Consider the following 13581-nt stretch of genomic DNA (forward strand, 5'->3'; position numbering starts at 1 on the left):
TCCAGGGTGCTTATTAGAGCGATACGAACCCATGCATCTGGGAGAACACTTAACACACTAAATCGAAAATCATCACCGACACAGAAGTGGTAAACAACGCATATTCCCCGTCATTGTCGATAAAAACAGCGGACGCCATCAAGGAATACAACATTGGCAAAATTAGGAAGAAAAAGTAATTCAGAAGCTCAGAGAGAAAATGAATGCACTGGTTGTATTAGACAAAGTGGGCTACGAGAACAAGATGAAAGGCAAGCTTAAGAGCAGACTACAGAAAATTCATGGCCGAACACAATTTGTTGAACGGGTGAAAAAGTCATCAGAGAGTGCCAACCAATCATAGAAAACAACAAATTGGAAGCTTCTAATTCATATTACCTAGGATGAGACCGGGCAAGTAGACGACAATGCGAAGATTGAGACTGTACCGGACTGATACCAAGCACCTTTTTCACAGTCCTGATTGGGATAAGCGATGCACGCGCCCACCGAACTCACTAGCAACTAGGCAAATGTGGGACCCGTCGGACGCGCCATGGGGCGAAAAAAGCGCGGGCGCACACGAGATTGGTTGAAAGGTGGAATTCAGGCCTTTGATTGGCATCTCGTGAAAAGGAAAGCTGATCTGAAGTTTTCATTCTCGTAATTTTGATTTTGTACAGGTATGTGACAGAGTGCAGTAAATTTGAAACGTTGGTTTCTTCTAACTCGAACAAAAAAAATTGAATGATTTACATAGAGTGGTGACCCCGACGTGATCTGAACACGTAGCCCTCTGATCTGGAGTCACCAAGCACCCGCCTTCAAATCAATCAAGTGTCCAAGCCATTTGACTCAGATTCTTCAATTCTGGATATCTCAGTGGTTAGAACGCAAGGCTGTCGTAGCGGAAAGTTGTGGTTTAAATTTCACTGGCAGAGAGATTTGTAGCGTGACTGTATGTCGGATAGTAGCCTGCTTAGCAATGCTGACCACATTGCCTCCTACAGTGTACCGTTACGGTTTCGAACGAATTGTTCAAACACACTTCAAGGCCCAGATCCAATTGGATTGCATACTAACGATCATAGGGGCAGTTGAGGAGGAGGGAGGACAGACTCCTCATGCCCTTTGACCTTAAGGCTCTTGTTCCGAGTGTTCCAGATTCAAAATCGATCATACCAGTAGAAAATTGGCTGCATCAACAGCAAAATGATCCACAATGGAAGTTGTTAAGAATCTGCACGGAAGAAAACTTTTTCACCCTTTGAGACAAGGTCTGATGAAGAATTACCGCTTACCGGTTTGGTTGTCTGCTTTTTTCAATAACGATTATTATTTATTGTTTCGAAATTTGGTGGAAATTGGAACTGTGATAGCCATGCATGCATAGATGCAAAATGTGGGGAAAGGTTGCAAATGTTAACTCCCGTGCATAGGTGCAGAAGAAAGATATGCATTTTTTTGAACGAATGTGGCTTCCGAAGCGTCGTTTAGCAGTTCGAATATTGGCCTCGGAACTGGATATGAACCCTGAAACAGTCACACAAATTTTAACAGGCGATTTCGGGATGAAAAAGTGGTACGCGAAGATGGTTCCAAAGAACTTTTCTGAGGAACAAAAGCAGCATCGAATGACCGTCGCAGAAGACTGTTTGAAACAAGTGTGCTTGATCGAGTTATAACGGGCGAAGAGAGCTGTTGTTTTTTTCACTATGATCTGGAAACTAAACGCCAAAGCTCACAATGGTTCTCTCAGCACGCTCGCATGATCTAGTCAAAGATGAAAATGATGATTATTACCTGTTTTGATAGCCGTGGAATTGTCCACAAAGAATTTGTTCCACCGGGGCAAACCGTAAATCAAGTCTACTATCGCCAAGTACTCGAAAGATTGCGAAAACGAGTCGACAGGGTACTCCCAGACATCGCTCGTAACTGGACCCTTCATCACGACAACGCGTCGTACCACACCGCCCCCAGCGTGTTTCAGTATTTAGCCTCTAAAGGGATCGCCGTGTTGAACAGCCACCTCTTTCGTCCGATATGTCACGCTGTGACTTTTTTTTGTTCCCTAGAACAAAATTGGTGGTCAAAGGAACTCATTTTGAGTCAATTACGGAGACATCTAAGCGGCCGGTATTCGCGGACATTCCAGAAATATTACGAAGAGTGGAAAACGCGCTGGAATCGCTGTATAGCTGCCCAAGGGGACTACTTTGAAGGGGATGGCAGAGTTGTAGAATAATTTTTAAATATACGGTTTTTATGGAATCAGGCTCATTACTTAATTGTCTAACCTCGTAATAATACCATGTATTACTACATTCGAAGTGTCTCCGCCCTATTTGATTCGTGGCGTAACACACTATGATCACAACCGAAATGAGGACATCCACAGCCGGTTGATATGCTAGGTGGTGATTTGAGGGCCTCTCGAATCCACAGATAAAGCATTTGACCGACCAAAATGGCGCAATCGATCGAAACGAACCGATCAGTTTCTTAACAGGATAAAGGCTAATGAAGATTCCTGGAGGAACCACAATATGGAGCATCATACTCAAAAGTTTGGTTTAAATCTTACCAGAATTAACAAAGTTATAATTGCCTGTTTCACGTGAAATTACTGCATTTCAGAGAAACAAAATGTTGGTTTAACATTGAAGTGGACGTATTCACATACATTACAATGGAACTATCCTGCACCATATATCCTCACATTAAATATTCACAAAACCATTCATACCTGGCGTTTCACCACCTTCCGATTCTGTCTTCCGTCGAAGTAGTATCTTTTTGACGGCGCGATCGTTGAGGAGTAGAGTGTCAGCCTCCCAATCTCGCCGCTCTTGGTTCGAATGCCAGCCGTCATGGGTGTCTGTGAACGTCCCGCTGCTGTGCTTATCACTTGCACAGCGTTGAGTGCGATGATAGTGAAACTGAAGCACAATCTGACTGTGGATGCACTACACTCCACCAAGGGGTGAACAGGAAACACTAATTGGATTGATGTTTATAGGAGACAAATAGAAAATAACAAATTTACCGAAAGTCCATATTAAGGCAAGGTAAACGCCTCGAATGAGGGTGGAGCTCAAGCGAACGCAAAATAAGAAAGGAATTAGTCCCAATATACCTAGAGTGGATGCTCCATTTTTGAGACTTATTCTTTATCTTTTATCTAGAATCTCGCTGTGAAAGCTAAAATTTTAAAACCGAACAAAATACATTTTCCAGAAATTGACAATTTCACACTTTCATTACTTTCAAAAATGAAGACATATCACATAAATTTATCAGTATTATTGGAAATTTATTCGAATCAAAGCATTAAGTTACTTTTAGACTTGTTATCCCAGTCGAAAGTTAAACCGAAACATAATTTTTTTTGTACGTAATTAACAGCAAAATATACTGAAAATCAATTTTGAAAGCATGGCACTACATCGTTCTGTCTTAAAACAAAATGAGAAGAAGAAACGATAAAAATGGTAACCTTACATTCACTGCCTTTGCTTGTTCTACGTATCTTCGAATATCTACTAAATGCAGCGTTAAAAAAACTTAATACTATGTACATATACATATTAAATGCAACAAATGTTTAAAACCAAAAAGCCTTACTCCCTAAACATTTCTGAATATTACTTCCTCGATATGATCTGTACAGAATTTTTACAATTTTTTCATCTCTAATAAGACTAACCTAGTCTAAACTCTACAAGGATCTTAAATATATCTATCACTCGGCGTTTATCAGGAAATTTCACGTAAAAATATATAAAAAGGAGTAGTTTATTGGATTCCCTAGAGTTTACTATGTTTCATTTGTAACATTCCAACAGTTGATGCATGTTAAGATAAAGAAACAAATACGTTTTGTATTCATTGGTCAATACTATAATCACCCGTATTGCTTTTGTAAAAGCTCACCAACACCCAAAACTAGGATGATGGTGGAGCTGTAAATCTATCAACGTCGTGGATCCAGATTGATTCAAGTACCAGTGCCACACAGCGTTTCAACGACCTGCTTTTCATAGCAGTTTAAGTCAACGCTGCCAGGCTGAAGGCTAACATTGGTGGGGTTGATTTTCACCAATTGAATTTGAGCCCATCAGAAAATCAAAGGTCTTTTGACTCGTTTCCGATGAGCTCCCCTGATCCGTGCGTGTTGATGCAATAAAATCTTTTAACTATTTTAACTTTGTGTCCCTGATATTTGTTATTTGCCTTAGGCCACTGTGGTTAGACCCTCTTGCAAAATTAGAACAATCATGAGATCATTGGTGCTTTGCTTCAAAGCAGGGTTAGTTTTTTCGCTTAGTATGGCGTTTTAGACAAATTTGACCTAGTATTATTCTCTATCTGTTAAGCTGTGAGCCGCAAAGCTTTCATCCACATCAACTATTGAGCCTTCTCCTTGCCGGCACCAACGCCAATTCCCAAGAGATGTTCGCCAGCCATTAATCCTGTGGCACTGGGCTGATGGGCGTAATTTCGTATTTGATGCAAAGAGATCAATTGATTGGGGAAAGCGTTTGAGGTGTTTTGGTTAACGTTTTTCGTCTGGAAGTTGATTGCATCGTAGAAATACGAACGTTGAGGAACTGTGTGATGCCCCAAGGTATTGATGTGGGGTGGCATTGTGTTGATGGGGGTGAAGGCAGAGTTGGTGGTTGTTTTTGTTATGCTAGCAGCATCGTAGTTGCCGTTGGAAACGGACGTGACTACCGACTGGTTCACAGGTGAAGTTTGTTGATTGGAGAGGTGTTGAGCGAGGGCATTGTTGTTTTGCTGTCGTGATACTACGAGGTCCTCGCCTTCTTCGTTGGAATTTTGGGAATTGTTGCCATTCGTGCTTCCGTTCAAGGCGCGATGATGTTCGAGAAGGGTTCGATGGTGCGATTGGAGCTCACTTTGTTGCTGAGCCAAGGCGAAGTCATAGCTGTTTTGCTGTTGTTGTTGCATGGCTTCTGCTAGTGAGGCCGCTGAGTCGGGACTGACTTTCGGCCAGTAGGGATGTTCCCCATTGACTGCCGCGGCAGCTGCCACATTGATTCCAATATTACGATTGAGATTGAGACCTAGTCCTGCTAAAGCTACGCTTGAAGTTGCTGCCGATGTGGCAACAGAAGCCACTGAATTCGCTGCGGAATTGGCTGCTGCTCTCGCTTGTTTTTCCGCCTTCTCAGCATGTTTCTGCATATGCTTTTGTAGGTATGTCTCCTGGGTGTAACTTTTTCCGCAGAAGTTGCAAATATGTGTCTTCAGATGTTTGGACTCCTTGTGCTTTGGTATGTGCTCCAATAAAGCCTGCTCGTCGCTAAAGCACTTGTAGCATGAATTACATTTGTATGGTTTGTCGGTTTGATGGCATCGCGAATGCGATTGCAGATTGGACAGTTGTGAGAATGCCTTCTGACAACCTGGATGTCGGCATTTGTACGGCTTATCTCCTGTATGTGTTCGAATGTGTTGTTGAAGATGCGATAATTGGGTGAATTTTCGTTGGCAAATTTCACAGCGATATGGTTTAATGCCCAAATGAATACGAGCATGTTGAGAGAGGTAGCTGGAGTTGGCAAAGGCCTTTGTGCATTGTGCGCATTTGTATGGTTTCGCTTCGCGCATGTGAAGTTGATTGTGTAGTTGCATCTCGGATTTTGGTGTGAAGAGCTGAAATAGAAGGGAAAAGTAATATTAGGAAAACTGTTATGTATGTTCGGATTTTGTTGAATAGCATTTTAATGAGTACAGCCGAATAATTTCAATTTGGGGTAATTTTTTGTTTAAAATTGAGGAAGCCCTGAATCCTGGAGAGAAACTTTCGCCCAATTCCTTGGTCCATGGATCCCATTTTTTAATCTAAGACCTAAAGTTAAAAAATACGAAGGGATACATACGGTTTCGTCTAGGGTAGAGGCAACTCATCAGAAACTCCCTCACCTTCGTTTGGGATACAGTGTGACCAAAGTGGTTACCAGATGTTGTTTGCTCCCTTATAATTCGCCAACATAGATGCGAATTATATTCCAAAAAGGGGGGTACATGGACGCGGTTCGTCATTAAGTTGATGGTGGACCCAGGGCACCCTCAAATTCAAACAAAAAATTAGTTCAACTTCGTCCGGTTTAGGCCAGAACTACTAGGCGATTTGTCTTTTCAATATAATTCGCACTGTCTAAACACCGATTGTTGGTTTTGTTACTCTCAAATGAGCGGCCTGGCAAAGGTGATATGCTTCTCTTTCATGATTGTCGCCAGAAATTTTACTAACTTCGAATCTACGCGATACAGACGTAGGAAATAAGGCGCTGTCAAAAGCCTTGGCGTAGTTGATGAAGCGAGAAAGCAAATTTAATTGATCTTCAAGTACTTGCCATACAAATACCTCTGAAATGAGATGCTTTTTGCAACTCTGCAATGCCACAGGTTTTCTGCTTTTCGGACAACATTTTGTTAATCATGAGGTGCACCCTGATCATTACACAAATAACAGGCGTTATGATTTGTAAGAATGACAACCAACGATGTGTACTGTTAACCTTTTACGGCAGAAATTCTACACCTAATCGAGTGCAGGATTCATCCAGTTCTTCGAGCTGGTCATGATTGAACATTTATGCCCGGGATGTATTCCTCGGTGAAGGATAACTCCAAGAAGACTATGTACAGGAAAAGTGAATTGGGTTTCTAGACGACACAGAATGTCATTGCAAATACGTGAGTTAGGTACGGGGCAGCTAACTCCCCCGCGTGCCGACGACGCTTAGAAAGTTTTCTTGTGTATGCTTATTGATCCCATGCATCACATGCACGACACTAATACCAGGGCAAATGCGCGAAATTTCGCATGTGCAAGTGATTAAAGAACGGCGAACATATGCAATGCTTTTCTTCCACCATACAAATTCAAGCAATGCGCCGGCAAACGTAATCTTTTTGGTTAATAACCAAAGTTCACACCAATATATTCTGGTCACATTACTGAAAACTGCTATATGTGGACGTTCTGTTGGTATTTTTTCAGATCACAACGTTGGCTTGATGCGCTAGATGATGATTTGAGAGCCTCTCGATATCATCCAGACAGGAATATGATCGAGCAAAACCATGCAACCGATCAAGAAGAGCCGAGCCAGCTTCTCAGCCGGACAAGAGCCGAAGAAGGAACAGAAGAAGAACCAGTTGGGAAAAAAAGGAGAATAGCCATTTAGGGAGCAATAATCCCACTTAGTAAAATTATGCGCAAAAATTTAAAAGTAAATGAAAATAAATCTCAAATCCAAACCTATCCTTCATAAAATGTAGAATAACTAATTTTTTCAAGGTATATTTTCTGAGGTCTTTAACTCAGAAGAAAACGAATTGAAATTTACATTTGACTAGAAATACCGGTCATCATTATGCAGTTGATTTCGCATCATTTTTTACGATTTCTAGAAAGCCCGTCTTTCTTGATATCCCGACTGAATAAAGAATGCCTATCCCCAAGTGTATAAAGTCTTGCTTGAATGAAATAATCAATTACTATTTTATATTCATGCGTTATATCACCCGGTGAGTAAATTGCTGAATGAGTGGACTCTTTTTTTTTTGTTTCGTTTCTATCAAGGCAGAAGTTTATAATCATTGATTTACGATTCACTTATGACGAGGGAGTTGGTTCGAACGGGAAATAAAATTGTGACAGTAACGATTGTAGATTGAACTGTGAGACCATAAGATGCGAAATACGAATTGATTTAGGTATTAGGCCCGTCTATCGTAAAATGCTTGACAAATGGTTTATTCGGAAAATGTTGAAGCACGACTGGCTGGACCATCCCTTGCAGTCGTGAAATTAAAATGATTGAAAATAGTCGATAAAAGATTTGGAATTTAATTAGAATTTTTACCATTAAGAGAGACCTGCTGTTTTGCTGATAGTTCAAGTGCTTTAAAACCAGATAAGAATGGACAGGTTTGTATTCCAGCTAGGATTTTAACTGCCGCAATGAATCACTGGTTTAAGATATTTACTAATACTCCTCAAACTGGACCGCCTGCAGTGCTGAAGCTTCTGAATCACAATCTTGATTGGGATAAAAAATGGATTCTGCCCATTGTATGTATAACAGTCGTATTTTTTATGGCCAGCAACAGCAATACGAATGATAAATCTTTTAGTTTTCTATTCGGCTCGCTTAAATTTAAATTTGATACAAAATTTTTCCACTTCGCAGGCACTCCTTGAGTCGCCCTTTCTTCTTGAAAATGATTGACGATAGATCATTTTAATGAACGTAGTAGATGGTAGGTCTACACTAATTCAATTTTTATCCTCGGTCATTATTTATGACCCTGAAATGATATTTTTTCCCCGCCTAACAAGCGTGTCAAAAATCTGAAACTCTGCACAAAACAAAACTTTCAATCGTTCCCATTTTACACCAAAACAAATACGATTCCAGAGCATTATTACGATTACCTTATTATCTATGTAACATGGAGGAAGTTGGTAATCTCAACAGCCACGGCAGCAGGTGAGAATTCAAGAACAAAACTATTCAAAAGCTGTGAAAAAATCGACGACCAACTGACTCAGATAATGGTCCAACTAAGAAAAAATGTTTTTAAGCCAAAAAGCATATTCGCCACGGACTTGAAAGATAATCATCTCAAGGTCAGACTCTTTGTTTCGGAGAACGTGATGGAGAAAAAAAAACGAAGAAATAAAACCATTGAAAATTACCCTCTCACATTATATACCAGCAAAACCAACAGAAAAATTATTTCTGAAAATCCGGTGAAGAAGAAAAAATATAGTTTGACGCCAAAAACGTTTTTATGGCAGAGTGAGGCCTTAAAGTGTACACACGGTAGTAAAATTATAAGCATTAAATTATGCGCGTCTATGATTTGAATTATGTGGCTATAATTTTTTAAATAGTTATCATGAGATGGGGCCCTCGAAAAAAATGAATGATTGCACAGTGGGATTTGGGTAAGTATGAAAATATGACGGTCTTAAAACCGACCGTGCGGTCAACATATGTTTTTTAAGTACGCATTTTGTTGGGGATAAATTCGCTTTCAACTGACGGAAACAAATCGTAAAATTTATTCAAAAATGGTGGGGTTATTCCGGGGAGGATTTTATTTTATTAGATTTCGGTGTGACGCGTGTCTTGGTAATGTGCAGAATGTAGAATGGCAGAAATTAGCAAAGGGAATATTTTTTTCTATACAAACAGACCAAGGTGGTCTCCATGATTCCGAATCTTTCGTGGATATGCCCTTAAACTGCAGCCCTTGGATAAAAATAACATTGTTTGCCAAAAATCTCTCGCAATGAATTAGAGAGCAACCGGTTCCCGAAACATAAAAGGGGAAAAAACATTTGATCAAACTACAACTTTGCGAAATGCAATCCCTTAAGTTGCTGAAGGCCGCAAGGATAACGGCGGAAGAAAACAGATCAAAAAAGGCTCCCCAGGGGGGGGGGGGGGGGGGGAGTAGTGTAAGGGCCTGAATGAATTCATTTCTAGAGAACGCTGAATTCCCTTGAAAGAAACAACTGAACCAATCAATGCGGAAGGCGAGGGGCTAAATGCCACCCGTTGTCGCTTTCGGTCACGCTGCTCCGCAGGGCAGAAGTGCAGAGGCAGCGTTTGATCAGATCGCTTCTACCCTGCGATCGAAACCGTCAAAGCCAAATACAATTTTTGAAAGTACTGGGCGCTCGCCCACGAACAGAGTAGTCCGTGCACTTAACAGGAGTAAGCTGCTCCTCGAACAAGTGCAACCGCCATTAAGTGGATGGTGGGCTCAGGACAACTCATTTCCAAATAAAATTATCATTTCCTTAGAGCCAATAGTTACGATTATCCTTTTTTTGGATGCCTCTTTGTAATGAAATTCGGCTTTTCATGGATGCTCCAGATTTTGAACGCTTTTCCCAAACTGTAATTTTTCAAATTCGTAGTTTTGGCGATGTCTTCATAGTAGTGAAGAAACTCCAAAGAAAATTAAGGCTAAAAGGCCAATCTACCGGAATTTTATTCCTTTCTCCTTGACAAAAACCGCTTGCCCCATTCATCGTTAGCTAATTTACATTAATTTCTGAACTCAGAAAATAATCGCGCAGTTATTTAAAAATAGCGCCCAATGTGGGGTACAAACCCACAACTCTGAAATGAAGAGTTCTATACTCGAAAGAAAGGACTGAGCTAGCCAAATTTCATTGTAGTGCTTCGGTTTTTGGATACGCCACAAATATTCTCTTTTTGTTTTATTTTTAATTTGGTCATCTGCAATCCCGACTTTAGAATTTGTGATTTAAGGCCAATCCTTCCGCGATTTGCAGTGGTCAGATCCATGATTTCTGGTAGACCTAAACTAGTCAAATTTCTTTATATCAGTTCGGATCTGCGCACACATTCGAGTCTAATTTTTCCTTGTATTTTAGCGATGCCATTGTGTGCGCATTACGATTTGATAGTTTTTGCTGTGGCCGTTACTGCAAACACGAGCATGACTGCGACCATTGTGCGCCAAGTTTTCTGGACTTCAATCCCCAAGATCCTGAAATTTGGTTTAAATTTGTGGAGGCAAATTTTATGAGCTATGACATAACAGACCCAACTCGCAGAGCTGCAAGCGGAGATGCGCATAGTTAAAAAGTAGATTTATGCCCGGAATTGATCCAGGCGAAATTGTCAACGTTCTCGGTCCACAGTGTAGCCATAAAAATCTTCGCTATCAAGGTATATATTGGTACCACTGGTGATTCAATTTCGAAGTCATTAAACACACGAAACTAAATAACCGTACGAAAAATATAAAAGGCCCGGTTCATTCCCTTCATGAGGCCTGACTATGGTTGCCTATAGGCACAGGCGTCGATATAAGCATTAAAAAACGTTCTAAAAACCAAGAATCATATAAAAAGAAACGTTCCAAGGGGGCAGGCAAAGTCAACAGCATAATCCACTGCAAAATCCGCCCCGATAACGTGACCAAGAGCAAGCGGTGGTATCAATATCTGGCAGTCAGCCGACTCAACACGTGCGTCTACTAGTAATATACTGCCTTGTTTAATTACCCTTTGTTTCTACGGAAGTGATCTACTTCCTAATTGCTATAGGATTAAGTAGAGCAGTCACTCAGTAAAAGGGGAGTATACCCTTAGCTCTCATATTGTCAATACCACAATGAGAAGCAGGGTCGAAGTTAGAAATTAAGTTTACATACAAGGCTTTGATTGAATTTCTGCTACCAACCATCAACCTTGCCTGAAAATTTCCAAATTGCGTTGTGCTATTCAGAGGTAAACTACTCCTACGTAACTTGACCTTATCTTCCACCACGGTAAGGACTAAACAGATTGTGATCATCAAGTGCTAAGTCCGGGCTATATAGAAGTTAAATGCTATTCAATTTAAAGTCCTCCTGAAGAAGAACGGTTACATGTTCGTGACGAATGTTGACGCCCTTCCTCAATATTTCTCTACTTTGGCTGCAAATTGCTTGAGTTCTTCAATCCTTTATTATACATTCGATTCCAGGAGGCATGAAATCAAGTAACAATGATTTGATTCGATCCTAAAACTGACTTTATCATTTATAAAGTCCAATGTGCAGGTTCTGACATCTGTAGCAGTTGAGTCCAAAAAATTGCTTCTTACTTCTGTCAGACGAAGGGAATTCACAGGAAGAATTAACTCGTTTTCATTGCTGGTCCTTTGTCAGCATTGGTGATACACTTTCCCAATGAATGCTATGAATATTCCAAAAATCTGAGGAATCAAGATGCAATGACTATCCAGAATTACTTCGCGATTTTCGCGCATTTTTACTAAAACCACGCAATAGTCTTTGTCTCATTTGAAATTACCGATTGTTACTGGAAGACTGTTCCCAGTAAAAATCGGAAGGATTACGCAGAAGTTTCACTTTTAATTGCCAAATCAAAACTGAGAGGTCTAACCTTTGAAATTCACCGGATTTCAAACTAATGGAACTAATCTATCTACCATTAGAAAGTGTCGTTTATATAAAAGGACGATCAGACCAGGATCTCCAGTTGGAAACTGTTGAAGTAATCCATGGTCCCAAAGTTCGACCACAGCTTATCTGATGCATTGGGAACTGATGTAGAATCTTGCTTTCAGCCCAATTATTGTGGCCTGAATTCCCATAGTGGCGGTAATTGTCGCCCACATCACGCCAAGAGTTCATTGGAGTTTAACATATTGAAGCGTTAGGAGGAGATTTAGATAGGTCTTGAATTTACTGATAACCTGCATGAACCTTATTTCTAGAGAAAATTTATGCAGATACAACTGGTTCCCGAAATACGATATATGACGAAAAAGCAAATATTTGCGTCGGTTCAGATTATTAGAGACTTATTGCTGCATGATATTGCTCTTAATCTAACCGGGACCATACAGGTGGTATCGGTCATTTATAAATAATCGCAAATATGGCATTAGTGTGAATTACATCTAAGTGAAAACTGCCTTATATTCAGACTCAAATTAGGTCGAAGCGAAATTACTTTGTTTAAAGATTGACGGAGTCATAGGTTCGCCTCCAGTTGATGTTAGACCGGACCAATTGGTGGTGAGGTAGTGTCTGATGAGTCGCCTCTGTCTGGACAAAATCATCAGTCATCCTTTTGAAAATTTTGGTATTAAGCTCAAAAATAGGGGATCACAAAACTGGAAGAAAATTTCATCCCAATTCGTCTGGTATGGCATCGACTGGATGCGGGCTTAGGGACACCCTCGATCTTCAAACAAAATAAATTTTAGACAAAAAGGAAAAAATTCTTCTCGAAGGTTTATTCAACCTTTCCATAATGTGCTTATATCATGATTTTAAGTACTTGTCAGGTTTGGAATGGCTTGAAAACTTTTTATCTCATATCTCTATAAAAACTGTCCCAATTTGAGAATATCTTTCATCGTTCTGTTGAGAAGGAGAAGAAATTAAATTCTTGGACATATGGAAAGGTTTGACCACTCAATTCGTCTTATATACAGGTTTATTTTAGCTCAGAACTAATTACTAAACCATCTGTCTGTATGAACTTATCTGAACTAGAATTTTATCTAAATGTAAATTTGGACAGAAAATCCGAAGATAATAGCTTATTTCATTACAAGAAATAAGTTCCCTGACCTAAAAACATTGCCTTGACTAGTTCGGCAATGATTCTAATTTGAATTTGGTCATTCAAAAAATTAAATAGGCTCCCATACTTAACCCCCGAAAAAAAAAAAATTAAAAAGGTATGCCTACAACCATCAATTGATATAATTAGTAAACATTAATAATAATCTTTATCCAAGTTAATTATAATTTAATTGATCAAATAAAAAATATGTTCAGATAATGATGACCACAATAAAATCACCAAATAAATCCTCTACGGCCCACAAAATTCGATGGTTAATTTTGGCCGTTCACTCCATGATTATAATTTCATTTCAGATTAAAATTATTGGAAGTGCCTAAAGCAGTTGAGAAGAAATTTATCTATGCAAAAAAAAAAGAAGATTTACCATGATTTCTTTTGGTAATTTTTTTTAACATCAAAACGTTTAT

The 13581-nt window shown here is 39.8% G+C and overlaps 1 protein-coding gene across 1 annotated transcript in view; it reads right to left on the reverse strand.

Moving 5' to 3' along the window:
• Positions 1-3270: 3270 nt before the first annotated feature.
• LOC119659516 (zinc finger protein rotund-like) overlaps positions 3271-13581 on the reverse strand; it is a 115126-nt gene continuing 104815 nt past the window's right edge. Inside the window, exon 3 of the mRNA XM_038067646.1 lies at positions 3271-5661. Coding sequence (XP_037923574.1) covers positions 4390-5661 — 1272 coding nt within the window. The 3' untranslated portion in view covers positions 3271-4389. The remainder of the gene's footprint in view (positions 5662-13581) is intronic.

The sequence above is a fragment of the Hermetia illucens genome, chromosome 6, assembly GCF_905115235.1.
Source record: "Hermetia illucens chromosome 6, iHerIll2.2.curated.20191125, whole genome shotgun sequence".
NCBI lineage: Eukaryota > Metazoa > Arthropoda > Insecta > Diptera > Stratiomyidae > Hermetia > Hermetia illucens.